This window comes from Melanerpes formicivorus, unplaced genomic scaffold (assembly GCF_026170545.1).
Source record: "Melanerpes formicivorus ecotype bairdi unplaced genomic scaffold, bMelFor1.0.p_v2 SCAF_21, whole genome shotgun sequence".
Lineage (NCBI taxonomy): Eukaryota > Metazoa > Chordata > Aves > Piciformes > Picidae > Melanerpes > Melanerpes formicivorus.
Window position 1 is genome coordinate 10,452,726 of NW_027142373.1, and position 23,245 is coordinate 10,475,970.

The 23,245-nt window shown below is 51.0% G+C and overlaps 2 protein-coding genes across 7 annotated transcripts in view; both read right to left on the bottom strand.

The window, feature by feature from the left end:
* The window catches only part of LLGL2 (LLGL scribble cell polarity complex component 2), a 40,574-nt gene extending 29,735 nt beyond the window's left edge, over window positions 1-10,839 (bottom strand). The window contains exons 1-3 of one of the 6 annotated variants that reach the window (XM_068151543.1): window positions 10,718-10,838; window positions 9,621-9,770; window positions 2,638-2,745 (exon numbers count right to left, since the gene is read on the bottom strand). In XM_068151543.1, coding sequence (XP_068007644.1) covers window positions 2,638-2,712 — 75 coding nt within the window. In that variant the 5' untranslated portion in view covers window positions 2,713-2,745; window positions 9,621-9,770; window positions 10,718-10,838. Of the gene's footprint in view, window positions 1-2,637; window positions 2,746-2,974; window positions 3,067-9,620; window positions 9,771-10,717 lie in introns of those variants that run through there. The other 5 variants (XM_068151545.1, XM_068151542.1, XM_068151547.1 and 2 more) reach the window with 5 other exon arrangements.
* Window positions 10,840-12,369: 1,530 nt separating this feature from the next.
* Window positions 12,370-22,670, bottom strand: TSEN54 (tRNA splicing endonuclease subunit 54). The gene is made up of 11 exons (XM_068151534.1): window positions 22,606-22,670; window positions 22,323-22,475; window positions 21,011-21,074; window positions 20,783-20,866; window positions 18,779-18,877; window positions 18,440-18,492; window positions 17,988-18,086; window positions 16,258-16,892; window positions 15,158-15,218; window positions 14,644-14,760; window positions 12,370-13,604 (listed from the first exon to the last, which is right to left on the bottom strand). Exons 1-11 carry the CDS (start codon window positions 22,632-22,634, stop codon window positions 13,454-13,456), a joined length of 1,545 nt encoding a protein of 514 aa, XP_068007635.1. The 5' UTR covers window positions 22,635-22,670; the 3' UTR covers window positions 12,370-13,453.
* Window positions 22,671-23,245: the final 575 nt, after the last annotated feature.

The following is a 23,245-nucleotide window of genomic DNA, read 5'->3' on the forward strand; positions in this document are numbered from 1 at the left end:
GGATCTAGCACAGGTCACACAAGAATACATCCAAATGGGTCCTGAAAGTCTCCAGAGAAGGAGACTCTACAACCTCTCTGGGGAGCCTGTTCCAGTGCACTGTGACCCTCACAGTGAAGAAGCTCCTCCTCATGTTGAGGTGGAACCTCCTGTGCTGGAGTTTATATCCATTGCCCCTTGTGCTATCACAGCATGCAACTGAGCAGAGCCTGGCCCCTGCCTCTTGACCCCCAGCCCTCAGATAGTTATAAACATTAATATGTTCTCATTCTACCTAGCTAGGAGCAGGTGTTTATTATATCAAAGGGTAGGGGCTTTCAAATGATCCATTATCTCTGGAAATACTGGACTAGGACACAGAAGACTTGGGAAAAAACCAACAACAAAACAACTTTATGCAAAACCAAAATGCAATGTAAAAGACTCTGGCATAATGTTAATTCCCTTTCCAATTCTTGTTAGAAAAGAGCAAGTTACTGGGGCTTAAAAAGTGCAAATGCATATTGTAAGGCCTTTAATTACCAAGTTGTTAATGAGAATATACCATTAAGGAGGTGACTACTTTGGACACTTCCTATAAACAAGCTGCAGGATTTACCTTCAGGACTGAATCAAGTGGAGTGACAAATATCCTGATGTCAACTCCTGATGCATCAGGAAGTTTCCCTCAGCTGCAGAATCTTGTTCTTTTAGCCCTGTTTTGCATCAGCCAAATTAGTCTGTCTCTGGCAGGTGAAGTTTAGCCAAACATTCTCACAGGAGAAAGGCATATTTGAGGAAGAGACACCCCTGAAATAGCAGAGTTTTTTTTCCCAAGGTATATACCATTTTATACACTTATGAGCAATTCTAACCCATCCCTGGGATGCCTGTTCTGAGGCTGGCATTGCATTCAGCCAAATGCAAGCAACTCAGCCCTGGTCTTTATTTACTGGAACTTTTACTGCATCTGCACTAGCATTTCCTCATGGCAGCAAGAAGAAAATAAGCCTGAAGCATTCTTGAGCTCCTTCTGTCTCCCCAAAGGGAGGGAGGTTTAGATGGGAATGGTGCATTTCAGCCCCAAATTACATTAAACCTTTCATCTCAAAGTTCCACTTTATGGATCCACCCCAGAATTTTAATGAATCAAGGAGGTCATCTCCTAAGCTGACTTCATTTATCCATTTTCCTTTTCAGCAAGATTCCATTTAAACCTTGGAAATACCAAAGCCACAAATATATTTCTGATAGGCAGTGAAGGTGTAAGTGGCCATTAGCCCAGCAATGAATTAATACCAGGCCTTTACAAAGATGAAAGCACTATGCTCCTGGCCAGGGCTCAAAACAAAAATGCCCAGAATGCTGGGGAGGTAACACAGCCAGGGCTGTTTCCTCCTCAGAGGGAAGGAAAAAAACCCTAGATCCAGATTCAGACCAAGATAATAGCAATTCATTATTAATGGCCATCGTGCTGCCTAGGTGCTGCCACATTTCCACCACAGTCTTTTAAATGCACATTTAGAAACAGATCTACACTTAGAACCCCAAAGTCTAGTCAGGGAGAAAAAACTCTGGTTTCATCTCTATCACAGGTTGTGGCTTACACAGAACCATCATAGAATGGCTTAGGAAGGGACCTCAGAGATCATCTACTCCAACACCACCCCCCCCAACATGCACACGAGCAGGGACACCTCTCGACTAGACTTGGCTGATCAAGGCCTCATCCAACCTGGCCTTGAACACACCAGGGAGGAGGCATCCACAACCTCCCTGGGTTACCTGTTCCAGAGTCACACCACCCTCATATTGCAGAACTTCTTCCTAAGAGCCAGTCTAAACCTACTCTCCCTCAGCTTAAAACCATTCCCTCTTGTCCTATTGCAAGACACCCTTAGGAGAAGTCACTGTCCAGCCTTCCTGTAGGATCTATAAGGTCCCCCTGGAGTCTTCTCTAGGCTGAACCAGCTCCCTCAGCCTATCCTCACAGCACAGGTACTGCTTAAAGAAACACACCTTAGCAAGTCTTTGGAAGATGGATCTAATCTCAAGGTCCTCACAGCTCTCCTCTAAAAGCTAACCCCTGCTGCACATGCCTGACTGCTAGAGCTTAAGGGCATGTTCACACCATAGTGTGCAGCACTGCCTGGAGGTCCCAAGGAATAATCAGTTCCAGTAGCAGAAGCAGGTTGGTCTCTGTGCATTTCTGCTGCTCATGTACCTTTAGAATAAGGCTGACTTTCATAGCAGTGCTGCAGAGACTACCTGTGACAGAAGCAGCCCCAGCACACAGCAGGGCAAACCACACAACACTGAGTGTGTAAAAGCTGCTGAGCAGATCCCTTCTTTCAGCAAGTGCCACTCAACAGCGTGACAATATCCTTCCTCTCACAAAAGGAATAGGCAGGACTGAGAACATGCTCCTGAGCCCAAAGAAAACCTGTCAGGCACACTGCTGGGGGGGGGGAAAGAGGACAGAACTGAGGAGAAAACAAAGCAAAAAGGAGCAAACCACCTCTCCTAAATTTAACTTTTCCACCCACACTCACGTAGGTTTTGCTTCCCTTTACACCATGCAGTGGCTCAGGATAATGCTGCCTTGCACACACACACACACACACACACATGCTTTGAAGTTTGAGGAAAACTCTGTACCTTGTTAAACTGGAAAAGGTCACGTTTGAGCCTCTCTCTCACTGGATCATGTCCGGGTCTTAAGAACCTTCTCATCTTCCTCGCTGTAGTATCTTGGCACCAAAAATCCTAACAACAGGGGAGAAAAAGAGTCAAAAAAAACCCCCAAAACAAAGAGCAAAGCACATAAACAAAAGCAGCCTGGGAAGAGCAGCAGGCAGAAGTAGGTTATTTATTTGGGTTTTAGCAGGTAACACAAATCAGCCAGGGCAGAACAAGACAACATCGCTATCGAGTAACTAAAACCCGACACCACCACGGAGCAGCAGCATCTCTGGGGCAGGACTTCCACAGCAACCTTTTCGCACTGCTGAGGCAAAGCAGCCCAGAAAAATCCGGAGGGTTTTAGGCGTTGTTACACTCGGCCACTTTGGGATCGCTTCGGCTGACCTTCTCCGAAGCGGAGGCAAGCAAAACTGCAGCATTTGCATAAACATTCAGGCAAGCCCAACCTAAAGGCTAACTCCCAGGCTCACAGGCATTATCGACTAGTATCGGTTTTCACCTCCGGTAACCCCCCCAGCTACTGAGCTAAAAAGAGGCAAGAAACCCATTTTAGCTCACTCCATGGGTAGGGCAGAAAGGGCGCTGCGCTGCCTGCGGGGCAGCCGCATTAATTATTAACTTGCCTTTGTAAAACATCAAACCTAACTCCCTGCCCAAGGTGGGGGCAGGGGCAGGAAGTCTTGCACCTGCAGTTCAGTGCCCAAGCCTTTCAGCCCATCTCACTGCCGTGTCTCTCACGGCACCGGCAGGATCCAGGCAGGACAAATTAGACCAGACTTGTGACCTAGCAATCACACCAGGGGAACCAGGATACAGCCTCGCGTTCTGTACAGCTCAAGAGAGTCTTTGTCACATCTCCCCTCTGCAGAGGTGATAAGTGGCAAGTGAAAAAAAAAAACCCAACTCTGCCAATTCAAGGTGTGAATCACATTTGACAACTTACTTCCCCGTAAGTGCTCCTGCCTGCCCTGGCCATCCTTCATAAGCTCCAGTTTCCAGTGTACAGACAGCTTGGCTGTTCATGAAGCAGCTACTGGACACCCCAGTCAGTATTTTATTGTAATTTGTCAGACAGGAAATTCCAGCAATTCACCAGCTGCTGTGTACACAGCACACATGCACACTGGGGGGCAGAACTTCTGAGAGGCAATGAAGCATCGGTACAGATATTCTTGTCTGCAGCAACCCATCATCAGAAGAGGTACAAACACACACGGCAGGGAGCTGCCAGGAGAAGGCTGGGGCCTCTCAGTTTAAGAAAGATGTTGAGATGCTCAAACGTGTCCAGAGAAGGGCAACAAAGCTGGGGAGGGGTTTGGAGCACAGCCCTGTGAGGAGAGGCTGAGGGAGCTGGGGTTGCTTAGCCTGGAGAAGAGGAGGCTCAGGGGAGACCTTCTTGCCATCTACAACTACCTAAAGGGTGGTTGTAGCCGGGTGGTAGTTGGTCTCTTCTCCCAGACAACCAGCACCAGAACAAGAGGACACAGTCTCAAGCTGCACCAGGGGAGGTTTAGGCTGGATGTTAGGAAGAAATTCTCAGGAAGAGTGATTGCCCATTGGAATGTGCTGCCAGGGAGGTGGTGGAGGTGTTTAAAAAGATACTGGATGAGGCACTTAGTGCCATGGTTTAGTTGATTAGATGGTGTTGGGTGATAGGTTGGCCTTGATGATCTCTGAGGTCCTTTCCAACCTGCTTAATTCTGTAAAGGAAAGGTGGGGCTAGGAGTGCCAAAGGGACTGCCAAGGGGAACAGAGAGCTTCGAGCCCTTCTTCAGACTGTGGGGCTTGAGGGTGACAGAGGGATGAGAGCTTTCTCTGCCTGTGTAGATGGGAGCAGCACAGCTGGCAAACATAAGGATGGTCTTTGGTTAATGACTTCAATCAGCCAGCCATTCCTGAGGAGCTTGTTTTGTTTTCTCAAATGGTTTCTAGCAAGGCCTTACCAGCTGTGAAGGACCCCCAAAAAAGGGGAAAAAAAAGGAAATGTTATTACAAACAGGATGCTCCACAGCCATCTTTTGAGAAGACCCTTTAGAAACTCCCCTGAGCCAGAATTTGTACATCTCTGTTGCATTGCTCCCCTTGCAGCTTTCCTGTTCACACTCCGAGATCTTCAGCCACCCACACAGTACTGTCCAGAGCCCTCTAAGAGGACTGCAGTGCCGACCTGGTTCAGAGGACCAGATCACATCAGCACCAAGAGCCTGAGTCACTTAACTCTCCACCCAGAATCTCTAGCATCTCCACTCCCCACACAGAGAAAAGTGGTGCTGAGCAGGCAGCTACAAGCATCTCTGTGTGTGAGTCCTGCCATCAGCACACACAGGGGTGAAGAATGTGCACAGAAACACACAGAGGGCACCCCAAAAAAGAAAGGAAGGATACAAATATAGTTTTCTTGGAAAGTATACCCTCCCACAGTGAATCAGGTACCTCAAGTGACATTTCACATCACAAGTCCTCTTTCACCAGACCTTCCTGACAGAAAGAAGGACATATTCACACAAGGCTGTATTTAAGTTAGCAAAAGTTCCAGAGCAGTGACAAGCTGCTGTGCTATGCAAGGAGAGCACATCACACCCATGTAGAACACACAGCTTGCCCTTAGCCAGACAAGGAAAGGAAAGTGCCAGAGACCCACCCTTTCCCACTGTCAATCAATATCCTGGACCTGCTAAACTAGGCAAACCCACAGAGGAACTCTACTAATTATCCTCCCCACTTAGAAAAGAGATCTCCTCAGCTGTGACAGCAGAGACAAACCCACTGCTACGAGCGAAGTAAGGAACAGGCTTGATCTGAGACACAGCTTCAAATTTAACACCCTGCTAGAAAGTTTTGCCCTGGAACATTAATTGCATCCAGGAGCATGCTGTATGAACCTGCTTATGCAAGAGATCCAGCGTTCACACTCCAGCCCACAACAACTTGCTCAACTGGCTGAGGAGCCTCGTAGCTCAGAATCAGGCAGTAACTCACTTGAAGAGATGTCATCCTGGCAAGCTGATGTGTCCATCACCATCAGGGAAGGCATGCTACAAAAGCCATCTCTCATCAACTTGTGCCAGGGTTTTGCACCTGACCAAAGAATCCCTGCCTGTCACAGCGTGGGAGGAGGTGAGAGGCAAATGGCAGTTTGAGCAAAGGGGAAGGCAACAGAAACCACTGCAGCACAGGTTGCCCAAACAGAATTATCTACGACAAGCTTACAGGGCTCTTGTCAGTGAAAAGACATATTTAGTACAATAATCAAGTGTCTCTTCCAATTCCAGAAAAAGAAAAGGTTCCACAATCTGTATGATCTTATCTTCCAGATGCACATTTCCATAGTAGCCAACCAGTTTCTCTCCCACACACCTTCAGAGTCTTACATAAAACCCCAACCCCAAGTGCTCTGCAGTTATCTGCCAGTCAGCATTCACAACCATATGGTAACAGTTGTGGCTACCAGTAGCCAGAGAGGAATTCTCCAGTAGCCTCTGAAGCCATGCCAGGTCTGCATGTATCTAATGTTCTCATTTTCCAGGGAAACCATTCTTTAGGCTTTCAAAGATGAGCCTTCTACCAGAAACTATGTGCAACATTCTCTTCTAAGACGCACTGAGGTCTGCTGTTTACAGGCAACAATAGCCCAGGCTGAGTCAATTCCAGTCTTGCTCCTATTCAGTACATGGACACCAGACAGCAGAGTTCAGAGTGCCCTGTACACTGAGCACCTGCTGCTTTGTTAGCTGAGTGCTTAGCTAAATATCACAAGGTACCCTTTTTTTCACCTTACTTGATTAGATCCAGCCACAAAACAAAAGCTCTTCGCTAATTATACAGACATGCAGTGAGAGCATGAGCTGCAGGATGATCCTGTTTCCAAACACAGGCTGAGGAGCAGTTAACATCCAAACCAGGCTTCATTTGGTTTCCTTGCTCAGCTCCATCCATTCTAGGTGCTGAGATGTATGGAAGCACACATGCCACGTCCCATATTCCAAAGGAGGCCAAATACTTCTTCTTAGGAGAAGCATTAATTGCTCCTTACTGCTGTGTGTCAGCAATCCCATCAGAGCTCCACGGTTTGCTTTGTCTTCACTGCTTTTGCACACAGCAACATGTCTTGAGGCCCATGCACAGCTTGCTGAGACACTCTGGACTTTCTCCACCAAGCTAGGTATGGGATGAGGGGAATCACTCCCTGTAGAAATTTGTTACAATATTTTTCTTATGTGCTCCCATCACAGTGGAATTTCTAAACAGGAGTATAGAAGAACCAACAGTCTAAGTCCCAATCACACAAGTTAATCCAGTCTTACAAGATGAGGAAGCCCAGGTCAGAAGTTTTTACTACACACAGAGTATTAAGTGTGGGTATGGTCCCAGGTTAACCCCACAACAAAAAAAAACAAACCCATAATGAGTTTATTTTGCTCATGTAAGAGTTGCAAGGTACCATCTGTTTGCTTCCTAGGCAACCTTTACTCAACTTGAGCAAGTTTTCATTGGGACTAGGTCCAAAAGCTTTCTTTTCAAAGTGCCACAAGTATCTCAAGAGCTCTTCAAGCTTGCCTTGCTTTAGGTCTCCTTTTCATTCCTTCCTCATCATCCCTTCCTGCTTACAGGTCCTTAAAGGGAGAACTTCTCCCTATGCATCTGATAATGCTTTTATCAACCCTGCTAAAATAAAAGAGGCCTTATCAACGAGCTTTGTTTGAACTGCAGGCAGTTACTGCTTCTATAACAAACAGTCACCACCATGGCCTCGTCTGAACTGGGTTTCCTCCCTCAGCCAGCAGCCTGCCTTGTTCCTGTTACCAACAGTCAACAGTGACGGAACAAGAGGCTGGATCAACTGCACAGGAAAAAACTATTCCTGAGCACCAGGGAATCTCACAACAACAAAAATGATCAAAGCATCACTTAAATACCAGCCTTATCAAGTTTATCAATGGCAGGAGCCACCAGACATGACGTGCTGTGAGGCTGCAAGTTTAAGAACAGCTTCAGCTTGGAGTTGGCTATTCTTTAACTGGGTTGTCACCGTGAAGTTCACCTCTACAGCCAGGCTCAGCTGTAGTGCACCATTAAGCCAGACACTCAAGAAGAAAGCACAGGGCAAGCAGAACAGCTAGAGCAAGGGAAGGAGCACTGCAGCATGTGGAAAGCTTGGAAGATTAAGAGGGACATGGTTTAATGGTAGTAGCTCAGCAGTAGTGGTGGGGTTGTGAGCTCTCGGCAAGTGACTTGACGATCTCAAAGGTCTCTTCCAGCCTCAACAGTTCTCTGATTTTACCAGGATAAAACTTAATCAGCAAGGTGTTCTGATACATTAATCTCATAGGTTGAGGAGACCATGCACAAGTGCTGATCCCTTACACAACTGCTGATCACCAGCTAGTCCCCAGCACTCACAGCATTATGACCAGGAGAGCGTTCAGGTGCACCCTGCACAGAGCAGCCAGGCACCAAACCAAAGATCCTCCAGTCAAAAGAAACAAAAAGAGATGTATTTCCACCAACCTGGAGACGCAGCTAAACAAACAACTGAACAGGCTGTGTCAACACCTCCTTCAGGTGGCTGCCCTCCCACAGCACAGAAAGCATTAAATAAAAGATCAGAGATGGACTCCTGAGAACTCTTGGAAAATAATGAAGCGCCGATCCCACCAATCAAGCAAGTTCAGGTTCGATCGCCGCGCCGTGCCTGGAGATACCAGGAACCGCCCACTTGCAACGATTTTTCACTAGTTGTGCAAACCCTGTGTGTGTCATTACGACTCCCATTGTGCTCTCCCCGTCATGGGAGCATGACAACACCGCGTTTCAAAAGGCTACGGCAGAGCAACCTCTTTGCACCGAACAACACTATTATTGCTATGACTGCACACCAGGCAGAGCTCTTTGTGGGCTTCTCCTGAGAAGCACGATTCAGATGGAAGAGTAGCTGGTCACTGGAACAGCACTTCACACCACAGTGGGTCCACAGAGTAGGCCACAGAAGCATTTGCTTCTTAAAGCAACACAGAGACATAATTAGAAGAAACTTCTAGTTGAGGATTGGAGTTTCCATAGAATCTCCGTGCAGAAATCAAACTGTCAGCTACCACCAGTGCCTCCTTTGGTAACTGTTTTAGAGGAAGATCAGGCTACTAGCAGCAGTACTTCTTTTCATTGCCATGTACTAAAGGCATTATATATGTTTACAAACATCTTTGACATCTCTCAAGGCTCCATGTCAGCCAGGAAAAACTTTCACCTCTTCCACAAGCAGTTCCCAGTAACAATTGTATTCCTATCACAAGAAGCCACTAAAAGATACAGGAGCCTCAACTGGTTTAACTCCTGAACAGTTTCCTTCAGTCACTACTTACAGCAGATGCAATCTGTTAAAAACTAAATGAAAGACGCTCCTCAGCACCATCCATGAAGATGTTTGAGAGCCCTTCTCCCTTTTCAATACTCTAAACAGAGCCCCTCAAGTGGCTCCAAGACACCCTGAGCTGGATTAGGGACTGCTCACTACTTGCACAAATCCATGGGCCAGGCTGTCTTTACAAGAAACGTGCCAGGATGCACGGAGAAGCCTCAGGACCTACCACCACTTTGCATTACACTTGCCAGAAGCGCCAGCTTCCCAAATCAAAGCAAAAATCACCAGGCATCTGCTTTGGGCATATAGCTTCACCTGGGACTTGGTAAAGCAAGATATTCCAGTTGACTGCCAGTGCCCTCAGATGACTACAAAGGGCAGCACTCCCCATCAAGTAACATCACCATGGACAACTTTTGTTACCCTTCTCTCTTGTCACTGTTCTCATAGAAGCCTAAAGATTTGTGACACTACACTGCAGACACCCTGACTAAGAAGTCTTCCTTCAACTGCTCCACACGGTTAGCAACACTAAATACAAGCACACAAAGCTTTCTCCAACGCCAAGGTTAAGTCTCACCTCCAGGAGAGAGATCTCAGTAACCAGCTTGTTCCCACGCCACAGCTGCAGGGCAACCTGAGACAAGGGCTAAGCAACTTGTTCCACCTTCTTGTTTCACCTGCTCGCTGCTAGAAGCAACCTTCTCCCTCACCCATCAACCTCTGACAGCTTTAGGGAGAAATAAAAGCAAAGAGCAACACGATACATTCAATATGGGCAGCGACCTGAAGGGAAAAGAAAGGAAAATGCTACCGGAGCGTCCCAAAGAGACGCTGCAGTTCCCGATCACATCTGCCCCGAGCCAGCCACACCAGATGGAGACCCGCAAGGCCGGGCTGCGGGCAGGGACATCTCCCACTGCGGGACAAGGGACTGCTCCGGGCCGGTTCCCGATCTGCGGCGGCTCTCGCTGGAGCCTCCATCCCGAGACCGTTCCCAGCAGCCCCCCAAGGCAGCCCCGGCCAGGACCCACTCCCGCGAAACCAGGAAGTTATGGAGCAGGCGGCCAAAGCCGCGACCTCCGCCAGAAAATCCCAGGATGTGCAGCTGCCCGCCGTGCCCCCCGGCTGCAACACACACGGCACATGCCGCCTGGGGAGCCAGAAACCGACGCGCAAACAAAACCCCGAGCGGACCTGAACCAACCCAACCCCTCAACGCTGCTGCCTGAAGTTTTGTAGGAGAGCCAAGGCCGGTGTCTCGGGATGCGCCGGGACACAGGAGCTCCAGGTACGGGCAGCCCCAAGGCACCGGGAGCAGCAGCCGGGCTCGCCAGAATGGGGCAGCGCACAGGGCCCCGGACAGCCGGTAAAGCGGACGGCCGCCGGGGGCGGGGGCACCGGCGAGCACCTGCCAGCCCCACTGGAGGGATTGTGGGAGCAAGCCCGCGGGACGCCGCCAAACCCAGAGGGGCGGGCAGTCAGTGCAGTCCCGGCCCGCCGCAGCCAGTCCTGCCATGGGCAGCGCTGACCGGACCCCCCACCCCGGGAGGACCCTCCGTGGGTAAACCCCACCCCCCCTTCCCTTCCTCCACTCCCCTCCCGCCCCTCGGAGCCTCTCCCGCCACACCGGCCCCGTTCCCGCACCCGCGCGGAGTCCCAGCAAGCTGGGCTCACCTGCGGGGCCTGGAGCCGGGGCCGCCCCGGCCTCACTCGCTCCGCGCCCGCTGGTCCCTCGTAACGCGGTTGCAGCGGCCTCGGCCTCCCTCCCTGGGCACCTCCGGGAGGGGTGCGGCGGGGCGGGGCATCGCCTGGAAGCCGCTCCCGGGGGCGGGGGTCGGGGACGTACCGCCCCGGGGCGGGGCCTCGCATGCAAATCAGGAGGCCGGCAGCTGTCCCGCCCCCCCCCCTGGGGTGCGCTCATGAATAATCCAGCACTCCGCCTCTCGCAGCCAATCTGAAAGCGGCCGATGGGCGGCCGCGCTGCCTGGCTCGGGGAGAGGGACCCTACCCCGGGGGGACCCCGGCACTGAGCGCTGGCAGGGAAGACTGCATGCCACCCGGTGCCAGGCCCCCCTGCTGCCGGCTCTGCCCTTCCACCAGCCACACAAGGGATAGGGAGCTGTCGCGAAGCCCAGGAAGGTGCCAGCCTCCCTAAGAAAACAAGAGAGGGTAAAGGCTGAGCAGAAAGCTAAAGCCTTATCCAGAGAGCGCCACTCAACTGCCAGCACAACGCCCTGCACAAGGCGGCTGTGTCCCATTGCAGGAAACCACTGTAGTCCAAGGTCTCCCAGTTCCTCTGCATCCACGCAAAAGCTTGACGTGACAAAGGGGTTGTAACACTCCAAGTTCAGCCAAGCTTCCAGAAGTGATGTTTTTTCAGTTAAAGTGTGTGTTTCTGTCATCTTGCAACATCCAGCCAGGCTGCATCACAGCCCCAACTGAAGCAGCGGTATCAGTCTGCATCATAATCCCGTCCCGGTGAAGGCACTGTCGGATGGTGTGGTGCTGAGCAAGGCAGCCACAGTTTCTCAATCCTCCCTGCAGTGGTTATTAAATTGTAATTGTTTTGTGCTGAATCAGGGAGTCTCTGCCCCAGCGAAACTCACTGGGTGGCTCTTGAGGAGTTCATCGATGCAGTTCCACCTCGGCATAAGCAGATGAGACTGATTGAAATCAACAGGAGGGAGTTTGACCTAATTCCAGGACAAATGTGAGCCCTGTGGGTCAGACTGGAGCTCTTCTGGCTACGCCTGTTCTTAGAAACTCTCTTCCCACTCCTTTAATCTGCAAAACAGTCTGGGAGAATGCTGAGAGCACAGACTGGAGCTACCAACCCTGGGGTTTGAAGGAGTAGCAGAGCACAAGCACTGTTCAAGGAGGAAGAGGAAGGGGAGTTCACGTGGGTGCAGCTGTCAGACCCTTACAGCACCCTGCTGAGTTCCAGCATCTGATAACAGGGGTGTGTGCGCACAGAACAGGACCAGGCACAGAGCTTGCAGCAGAGCCCTGCCACCCTGGGCTATGATACCTCTGACCACGCAGCAGGAAGATGAAGATGGGAAGGTGTTGTGTGCTGATGGCAGCTGCAGAGGTTGGGACTCCTCCAGGCTCTGAGGCTTGCTGCTCTCCCAGGGAACAGGCCAGCAGCTAGATCCAAACACAGAGGGGTGTAGAAGTGGAGCTGCACAGCCAGGGTTGTACAGCCACGAGCAAGCACTCACCAGCTGGTGCTACTCAGGTCCCAGTAGCTTCCCCAAGAGTGTCTCACTCTCCCTGTGTTATTTCCATTTCTGCAGGAATTAAGAACCACACTGAGGAGCTCACACTGCTGGAAAAGGCTTTTTTTTTTATTGTTTGGCCTTCTCCCAGGCTTCAAAAGGAACTAAAAAAAAAAATCATCAAACAAAAAGCATCCAAACCAGTTGCTATTACAAACCTCAGTACTGCTCTGCACAGCTGTGCTCAGCACACTCCTGCCCAGCCAGCAGACCACCTGGCACCAGCACTTTTGCATAGAGGCTAAAGCAAATTTGATACCTGGATATCCTGGTGGGAAGCAGCCACAGGACTGAAAGGCTCAAGAGGAATTTGTAGCTTTTCTTTTACTCAGGGATCTCTCACTTGCAAAACAGAAGGATCCACAGCCAGGAAAGAGGAGGTCAGGCTGAAACAGGGAGCTGCAGCACAGCTCTGGTGAGGCTACTGGTGGCCCAACTTTAATATGGCATAATGCTGCGTGGCCAAAACACATCCCAGAACAGCTGCTCCAGTGTGAGGCTGGAGTGCCATCTGCAATGCTCCAGGGCCTTCTGTGACCTCCAGCTGATCCAATAGCATTCAAGGCACAGTCTGCTGCTCCCAAGTGCCTGGAAACTTTACTCCAGGTGGCTGAGCTTTACAGCTGTGCCTTCTGCAGATCAGAATCTGACCCAGCAGTTGTTGACGTAGCTGAATGACAGGAGCTCAGGACACCACCCCTGATCTGATCAGCTTATTCTGTCCCTGATTGACCTCAATGACTCTCCAACCATTCAACTGGTGTAGCACAGTGGTTCTTAACATGTGACAAAAGGATCACCAGTGTTTTCTAACAGTCCACAAGTCAGCCAAAAATGACTCAGAAGAGGCAGACTAGTGGTCCACAAGATGAGAAAGCAAAGAACCAGTGGCTTCAAGAACAAAGCAGTGTACTCCAGTCCAGAAATGCCCAGCTAAGCCATCTCACTTAACTGCTGTGAATTTTGGTATTTTCCCTGAGCCACCTGGCTGGGTGAAGTCCACAACAGCTAATAAAGCAGTCAGCTATGCAAGGTTTCAGTTATCAGAGCCCTCAGTTTCTCTGGTATTGCTTTAATCAAGAAAACAAATCCTTCCCTTCATCCCACACCATTTCTGCAAGTGACAGCAACTTCAGTGATTAACATCAACTGGCAGCTTGAATTCCTTCAGTGAGTAAAAGGCAATGTCTCCATGATCCACCAGAGCAAAGACCACCGGCACGTCCCAACTCTGACAGGTAACCTGCTTCAGAGCCCGAAGGGATGGGATCTGCTCGTCAAAGCTGCAGAGAGAAAGACATCCCTTGTTCTCAAAGCAAGAACAACACAGACACCTGGTAGTGACCCTCCCCACCCCTTTCAGGAGGCTGCTGGCCCTGAGACAGTACAACTGCATGCTGGGAACTGAGAGCTGTCAAATCCTTTGCCAAAACCAAGGCCAACTGCACGCTGCTCCACGCTGTGCCCATTAGATGCGGCTCACAGGGCTACAGGCAAATTGCCAACCCAGTGCAATCTTAATACCTTTGTGCCAGGAAGATCTTTAGGTTGCTGGGATCAACACCTGACCTGCTTTCCCCTCCTTTTAATTCTGCAGAGTCCATTTGCTTGTAAATGAAAATATTTCTAAAGCAAGGCTCATCCTATTTGCTCACGACAGGCCTTGGTAAAACTGCATTACCACCTTCCTTGCTCTGGCTACTACAGCTGCAGAGAGCAGAGGAGGAACAGGTTTAGTAGATCTCAAAATCAGAAAGGGCAGAGACTGAGCTTTGTACCTCCCTATGGAATTTAAGCACCAGATTCCAGATCCAGACAAAAAGGGGTCACCCACCCTCCCTTCACATTGATCTTAAGGTGGCATTTGGCAAAGACAAAAACACTAAACCCATGGCCCTTAGCCTGTAGCAAGCTCTGGGGAAGTCACAACTCTGCAGAAATCCATAGGGATCTGCACTGCCTGAGGATTCAGGCCTCACACAGCTCACTCCCTGCAAAACTGAGCTCTACCTGAGTTTCACCAGCATTGCATAAATACAGCTGTGGCTTCTTATTCCTGACTCCATTAACGCTCAGCCATGAACAGCAAACAGATGACCAAGGAGTGTGGGCTGAGAACAAGGGCTGGGGGAACTGTCAGCCACAGCCTCCAGCAAAGAGGAACTGAAAGGCAAAAAACCCCACCAAAACTCCTCCTGGGCAGGACCACCCTCAAGGGTGATGATCTGTGAAGCTCACGAGATGCTGGGTCATTTACAGATCGTTAGGACTTCATTTTACCAACAACAACGTTTCACAACACAGCACAAGATCCACAGGTACCTCCTAACACACATCCTGACACATGGCTTCCCAGGGTTTGTCTTCTTAAACTTGGCCACGGCATCTGCTGGATACACATTGAAATCTATCTTCATGGCCTCTGGGTCCTCCTGCAGCCTACAGAAGAGAGAACATACCTACACATGTATAGGAGTGAATCACTGCAAGGTATAGATACAGCAGAAGAAGGAAGGAGCCTGAGTTTTGAAGTCTGGCTAGTCTGGACCCTTTGAAAGGCTTCGTTCCTTAAAGGACTGCACCTGCAACCCCAATGTTCCACTTGGCCTGCAGTGCCCCAGCTCTGCTGCTGCAGGACCTGACACTTCACAGAAACATCAGCCCCCCCACTACAGATGCAACAGGGTCACAGAGCAGTGCTGGATTCTCCCAGCATCTTGGGTACCAAGCAGCTCTCAAACTGCTGCCATGTGCATCTCTCAGACCTCACAAGCAGGGACAGTCACAAGACCCCACCCCCCACTCCCTAACAGCTATGAGCTGGCTGGATACTAACCGGGAGGCTCCATCCAGGATGTGGGAGGGCTGCAGCACGCTGATCTGCTGGAGGAGCTCAGCTGGAGGGAGAAGGAACAGGAAAGGATCAAACCAGCTATTTCTCTCCAAGGCTACTCCAAGCACTCCACCACCACCCACAAGCCTTCCTCCCCTGACAATGGCTGGCAGCACCACAGTCATCACTGGCTACTTCAAAGACCTCAACTTCCTGGTCTCCCCCCAGCGCACAGCTCAGCACACCCTGCAGTGGCTTTGCAGCATGCTGGCCCTGGGTTCACATGCCTAACAGCCTAGCAGGAAGCACTGCAATACAGTTGGACATGGGGAACGCATTAGGAGACCTCCCAAGGCCCCATTTACCCTGGCACTTGAGTAGGCTACAGAAACAGATGGAAAGGCAGAGGAGAAACTTTCTTCTAACTCCTCATGCCTGTGGCCGGGCTCCTGTTTGCCTGCTTTACCTAGGCCTGCTAATGATCTTCTCCTTCTCAAGGTACTGTCCTCTAAACTGACATTCACTTTCTCCACAGAATCACAGAGGTATTTTCCAACCAAAATTATTCTAAGAACACCAAGTTCAACCATCAACCCAACACCACCACACCCAGTAAGTCATGTCCCAAAGTGCTATGTCCACACCTTTCTTGAACGCCTCTAGGGATGATGACTCCACCACTTCCCTGGGCAGCCTCTTCCAATCCCCAACCACTCTTGCAGCAAAGACATTTTTCCAATCTCCAACCTTAACCTCCCCTGGGGCAATTCCAGGCCATTTAATCTCCTTCTGTCACCTGATACTAGGGAGAAGAGACCAACCCCCCACCGCATTCCAACCTCCTTTCAGGTAGTTGCAGAGCACCTCCTCTTCTCCAGACAGAACAATCCCAGTTCCCTCAGCTGCTCCTCACCAGATCTGGTCTCCAGACCCTTCACCAGCTTTGCTGCCCTGCTCTGGACCCACTCAAGCAACTCAAAAAACTCATAGCAAGGGCTCCAAAACTGAAGATAGTATTTGAGGGGACCCCTTTTGCTGTTGCATACCAGGCACTGTTTCACAGAGCTGGGGAGGGGGGGAGAAGGAGCTCCTAGAGCCACTACCTGTTGAGGTAGCTTGGTCCGGCCGCAGGAGCGGTGTGACAGCCTGGTCCCAGAGATGCGGCGGTCGCCTCCAAAGCCTCTGCTGGCTCCTCTTCTGCAGCAGGGCTTTGTACTCCTGCCAGTTGGAGCAGCGCCTCACCTCCCGGTCAGCATTGACGCTGCTCTTGTACCTGCTCTCCCTGTCCCGCTGCTCCCGCTCCTTCCGCGACAGCCGCTCCTGCTTCTGGTTGAGGCGCGCGCGCCAGCCCGCCGCATCCACCTCCCTGCCGGGCACGTTCTCTGGCAGCAGCCCCGGCTCGGGTAAGGGCAGACGTGTGCACGGGTGGTCTGAGGCCACGTTTGGCAAGATGATGGTGGTAAAATCCCAACGGGGTGCACGGGTACCAGTGCTGCCTCTTTTGTCATCTCCAGCTCGGCTCCTGGAGGGGCTCAGGGAGTCCTTTTGTCCTGTATCGAGAGGAACAGGGTTCGACTCCCCCTCTCCACTGCCAGCATCTGATTCCTTTGACTGCTCTGACAAGGACTTTTCATCCATGGGCAGGCAGTTGGCGCCTCCACAGCCATCTCCAGCTTTTTCAGAGGCCCCTTCAGCTTCTGGAAGGTCCTCAGATATCTTGAGTTTCTTCTCACATGACCTAAAAACAGATAAGGAAACCATGAGGTAGAACTTTATTCCCTTTGAGCCTTGCCTTTTCCCTGCTACCAGGAAGAATGTAGCCAGTAAAGCCTGAAGGAAGCACAGCAAAGGTGGCAGGAATCCTCAGAGAGGTCTGCAAACCCTTGACAACAACTTCTTGGCTGTAAGGAGGGCATTTGCTTGTGTAACAAGACAACAAGAAGGGCCAAAAGCGGGCCAAAACAAGCACTGAGTGCCAAAGGCAGAGCAAACTCCTCAGCAGTCCTGCCTCAGGTTTGACTTCAGCACTGAGGAGAATCCCATCTTGGATTTGTACAGACACATTCTCAACCTACTATGCAACCTCCACCCCCACCATACTGACCCAAACACCTCCCTGCAAACTGCAGCCAAACCAGCACAGGCCAGGCAGAAACCTTCTTGTCAGCACCTCTAACTGGTATGAGATTCAAGGCTCTGGTCCCAGGGAAGATGGGACTGTCCCAGCACTTTTATCTCCCAGCTCCTAAAATTTCACAGCTCCTCAGACACTGGGTTACTTGTTAACAGGACAGGACTTGCAGACCAGTCTCCTCCTCCTCTGTTTCTTAAAGGATGATGCCACCTACTGGAAACTGTCAAAATTATTAGCAAAATTACTAATTATGTCACCACCTCTTTGCATTCTGGCAACATCTAGGGGCTGTGTGCAGGGAAGGACCCAACTATGCTCTCAGCTGCACAGTCCTAGCACAAAAGCTACACCGAGGGGCTGGACAAACCCAAGATGTGCACTGAGGGCTCTGAGCTCCCCTAACAAAGAGCAAGGGGAGGCATATGTGTTTCTCCTGCACTGGCCTCTCTGCCCTTCTATTCTGGCTTCTCCTCACTGCAGTTGGAGGCTCAGTTGCAGTTGGCCCCTATTAGCCCTGCATGAAGTACAGACATGACAAAAGGATGCTGCAAAGCTTTCAGGTAAAGCACTGCATTGCCTGGAGACAGCTGAGAGCAGCTGAGCCTGAGCAGTCACCCACAGTACAAAGGGCTGAGGATGCTGTTCCCAAGCTGCAGAGCCTGGCTGAAGATGGAAGAAGGCTTTGGGCCATATCCTTACCCAGGGCTGGAACTCCCCTTCCTCTTGCAATGGTGTTTCCCAGAGCTCTGGGAGTGGCTTTCCAAGTTCAGTTGCCTCTCATAGGGAGATGGGAGAGTGCTGTAGGGAGACACCAACACAGAGGCTGACAGCAGAGCGGGGCAGCAATCTACCCTCCTGCTCAGCCCCCAGCATACAGCCACAAAACCTTTTCTTCCAGGCACAGAAAATCCACAAGCAAGACCAGGATGGTCACCAGTTCATTGCCCCATTTCATGTTCCCAATTGCCTCCTCAAGAGAGAGGAGCAAGAAAAGGTAGAGTGCCACTTTTGGCCTTTAATCCTCCCAAGAGATGGAATGCAGGGTGTCAAAGTCCTCTTCTCTGCCGTTCCACTGGGGCCATACAATGGGCACAGAGCTGCTCAGAGTCTTCAGAAAGGAGAAAGCAGCATGGAAAGGAAAAGCTGGTTACCTGGGGTCGAATCTCAGTACAATATAACCCAGTTGCTTCAAGTGGCTGAACACCTTAGAGCAAAGGAAAGCAAGAGGGTTAAATGACTGCCCTAAACCCAAACATTTTACTTCAGTTCTGCTACAACTGAGTAAACAGTGTGGCACTGGCAGAGGAGGAAACACCAGGATTAAGACCCAAAGCAAAGGTGGGGAAACAGGAACTGATCATCTGGAAGGTGAGCAGGAAAAGCGGAGAAGGACTTCCCTTCCCCCCCTAATTCTTCTACTCTGCTCTCAGCCACTGAGAGAAGGTTGTGTGGCAGAGGCTGGGCTCTCTGCCTTCATCCTTCCAACACACCTGGTAATGTGGCAGGCTCACTGCCTCCTGGGACAGCAGGATCTCATAGGCTTCCTGGATTGACAAGGGCAGATCCCTGTAAAAGAGTTGAACAGAGCCCTGCAGGGCAGAAACTTGGTTTTTTAGAGAATCACAGGGAACAGATCCATACAAGCTCCTACCAGCCTCTCCCTCTGGTCTCATCACTCTCCTTGCCACAATATCCATAGCTCTTCATGTGCCACTTGGATTGCTTACAGTCCCTCTCCCACACCTAGGTTTTAGCAACCAGGTAAGAAGTTCCCACCCACAGCTGCCAGCTCCTACTTCACCACTGCATCTGTTTGGAGGATGCAGCTGGGGGCACAACACAACTGTTAAACTGACCATTGCTCTGGGAGCTACCTTTCTTTAACTTTGGTGATCTCAGTGACTCAGGACACAGCTCAACTACAAAAAAATAAACATTTAGGACCAGCACAACAGAGAGAGATGAAACAGAGGAACTGATGGCATCCTCAGATTGGTAGCTCCCCAGAAGCTTTACTGCAGCCCCAGTGATCCCATAGGTAGATTCCCCAGGCCATAGCAACTAACCTCCAGGAGGCAGCTTTAGGCTGTGCTTCCTTTTCCTCCTTATTTTCCCCCTTCAGAATGTGTCTACTCATAAACCAGGAAAACAAAACACTAGGAACAACACCTCTCCCATGGGCTGGGCTGAAGGCATCTAACTGGTCTGTTCTGCTTCTGGTGTGAGATTTTTGTACTCAGCAACTGACTTTCATCCATTTGTCTGCAATCTATTGTTTGTCAAAACACCAGAAGTGGGGAAAAAAAGCCTGACCTCTGCAGGTCAGCTTCTGCTATGGAGAAAAAAAAGTTTCCCTTTAGATCAGTGTATTGGTATAAGGCTTTGGTGGAGAGACCAAAAGAAAACAAAACCAAACAACCCTCTCTACAGCAAAAAAAAAATGCAACTGAGCCCTAACCAGCGCTCTGCAAGCAGAAGAGCACTGAAAGCAACCTGGTCTCACTCCCCTGTCTGCCACATTTACATTTCCCTCTGCTGTAAATGCTGGAAGAGATGCCAGATAACAGCCCCAAGATCTCTGCTGAAGTGGAAAGCATGTACAGCACTGGCTGCTCTAGAACTGCCTCCCACACCAAACCCTTTCACACGGAAAGAGCTGATCTGGAGGCTAAATGTGGCCCTAGCAAGCTGGATAGTTTCACTAATTCCTATCAGCTTCTTAGAGAAGCACAGAAGAACTGTGCTAATGAACTTATGAACCCTGCCACTGCAAAATATGCAAGAGAAGAGGATGAGAAGGGAAGTCAACTAGACAGAGAAGGCACTGACCAGTCTCAGGTGTCCTCATTAACTGTACACCAGTTCTGAGGAAAAGGATTTCTCAGTATCAAACCTTTTACTCCAACTAACTCCTGCAAGGAACAAAACACAACAGTTTGATCTTGCTTCCAGGTATTCCCAGGGCAGTCAGTTTTCCTGAACTGAAGTTCAGTCCCTATACCTACAGATTTCAGCAAAGAAGTCATTGGTACATCAATGTGTGTCCTCCCTCCCAGAGGAAGGAAGCAGAGATCCCCACAGGAATCTTTGTCCCATGTTCCTCTGGCTTCTCTCACTCTGAGAAGAGAGCTGACTTATCAGCTACACCAACAGAAATCTGGATCAGCTAAAACTCTCCTCTCTCCTATTTGACAGCGTGGGCTAAACACAATAGCAGCTGAATAAATGGGCCACCAACCCAACTAGCACAGTGTCAATGGCACAAGCTGCTCTGAAGCACACCATCTGAACCCATGGCATGGAAGCAAACAGCTCCATCAGCAATAGGCTAAAAGAGACAATTGCTGGAGAACTGGGTGCTTGCTGGCTGCTCAAACTGCAACAGTGACCAACACAAATCAAGAGATTTCAGAGTTCAGTGTAAAGCTGCTGTAGCTCCTCCAGTCATTCAGGAAGGACCCAATGCCCCATCCCCATGCAGGTATCCTACTCACACACTCCAGCAGGTACAGAGCTTCCTCAGGCAGCAGGCACTGTTTGCCATGTTTGGAGAACCCCATGGTGTGCCAGAACTTCCCCTGGAACAGAAGCACAAATCCCTGATGGGCTCTGGCTGTTCACTGATGCCAGCCAGGCTTTCTCCCATTTCAAGCAGCAAATTAAGGAGTCTGCAAAGGCCAGCAGGAGATGATGGCACTGAGCACACTCTGCAGCAGACTCACCGCAGGGGACTGCAGCTCTACGATGCCTTGTCCTGGCTTCCACTCAGCTTTGACCAGATTCCCCCTGAGAAGGTTACAGGTTAGCTTGTTATCACTGGCATGTCCTACAATCAACTCTTATGGTAGCAGCTAGCAACACAAGCTTAGGATGCTATCAAAGGGCAGCAAAACTTCCAGGTAGCAGTTTTACAGGGTAAGGCCTTAGAAAGACACCAACCTCTGGATCTAGCAACACCAGCTCAAGATTTTATCCTCACCAAACAGTTAAGGGTGTCTTCAGTCAGCACTGCAGACACCTGTCTACAGGCTACTGCAGGCTGCTGCAGATGTGTGGCCTAAGCCACGGTACAACAACATGTTCAGGTGCTACTAAGACACGCTCAGATTGCTGTATCCCACCCAGAGACTCACACGAGAAAACTAATAGCTGAGAAGTGAAATGTAAATATGGAATGTAAGCATGCAGCTTTAGCTCAAGGGAAGAGAAGGCAAGACAATACCTGCAGGGCCCGCCACAGACTTGCTCTACACCCTTAGTCAGTACCACAGTCACACTATCTGAAAGGAACCCAAAACCTAAACCTACCCCAGACACTCCCAGCCCAAGGGTCTCCAGACATGCATTGATGGATGCAGGTGAACAAACTCAACTGCAGCAACAGTAGAAGGTAACAGCCCACCCTGTCTGCCCTGCCCGTCTGTTCTCTCTCTGGAATCCCCAGTGATGTGATTTAAGGTGGATAGTTTCTGCTGCTACTGATCAGTGCAGACAGAGCAACTGTTACCAGACAACAGCAGATCAACCAGGGAGATGCATGCTGAGAGGCAGCCTGCACAAAGCTCCCGAGACTGGCAGTGCTGTTGAAGCCACCAAAACTGACAAGCCAGAGACACGGAGTCGGCCGACGTTGCACAAGGCCACAGGTAAGCATCAGCAAGGGGGTTTGTAACGCAGACCATGCCCGATAAGGCAGCGGCTGCTCCGTGCAAAGGCTACAGGATTAGTCACACGCCTAGGAGAACTAAAAGACCTTGGAGGAAGCTTCCGAACACCCACACCGAAGCCAGTGGTGTGCCAGGGTGACCCTCTGCCAACGAGAGCAGAGCGAGGCTGAGCTGCTCCACCCAGGGCGCTGGGCAGAGGTTAGCTGAAGCAAGGACCAAGAGAACTTACCGTGCTAACACCTACAGCTCTGCTCCTAACACCAGCGGCAGGGACAGAGCCCTGCTCTGCCCCCGCACACCATCCCCCCCGGCAAGATACGAGAAGGGCTGGCTCTGGACACCCTGCGACCCAGCCCCGGGCACTCACAGCCGCTCCACCCGCTCCTCGGAGAGGATCTCCCACTGCTCCTCCTGGCACAGCCGCAGCTTCTCCGCCTGCTCGGCCGAGCCGTCGGGGAAGAAATCCTTCGGGCCGTGAGGCCGCTGCAGGGCCTTGCGGGCCGCCCGCCGCTCCGCCGCGCTGCGGGGCGAAAGGAGGAGGCACCGTGAGGGGAGAGGACCCCGGCACCCCCTCAGCAGCCTGCCGGCCCGGGCACAAGGCCCCGTGCGGCCAGCAGCCCCCGGGACCCCCCCGCCCCGCCAGGCGCTACCTGTGGCGGCGCGAGCCGCTGGGCTCCATGGCGGCGCCGCGGGAAGCAGCCTTCCGCCAGCCTGCCGGAGCGCCGCAGCCCTTCGTGCGCCCCCTGGGGGCTCGGAGGACTGCGAGCGGCGGGGACCCGGACCGGCAGCTGCGAGGGACTGGCAGCGGAATGCGCCCGGGGCTGGGCGCTGAGCTGATCTGGGCTGGGCTGTGTGCTGCACCTGGGCCCGGCATCGAGCTGTAATTGTTGGACAATTGACTAAGATGCTTCACAAGATAAAGCCTTAAGGAAGCTGAAAGACAACCGAGGAGTGGTGGATTTCTGTCTTCATGTGTGAATTTGGGAGCGGTGAAGCGACTTCCTTGCCATCTTGTGTATAAGATGCAGTCTATGTCCTAGAAAGTGGGTTAGCTTCTCCACATCACCCTGCTAGCACCCACTCCTGATCATGATCTTAATAAACTCGAAATCTTGTCTCTGTGTGTGGGCTGGACTTTGCACACTGCGTGTGGAAATCACTTTTGGGACAGCATGCTGAGCTGCACGTTGGGCTGTGTGCTGCAGCGGGGCCAGGCACTGAGCGGTGCACCAGCACAGAATCACAGAATCATCTAGGCTGGAAAAAGCCTTTGAGAGCACCTAGTCCAAC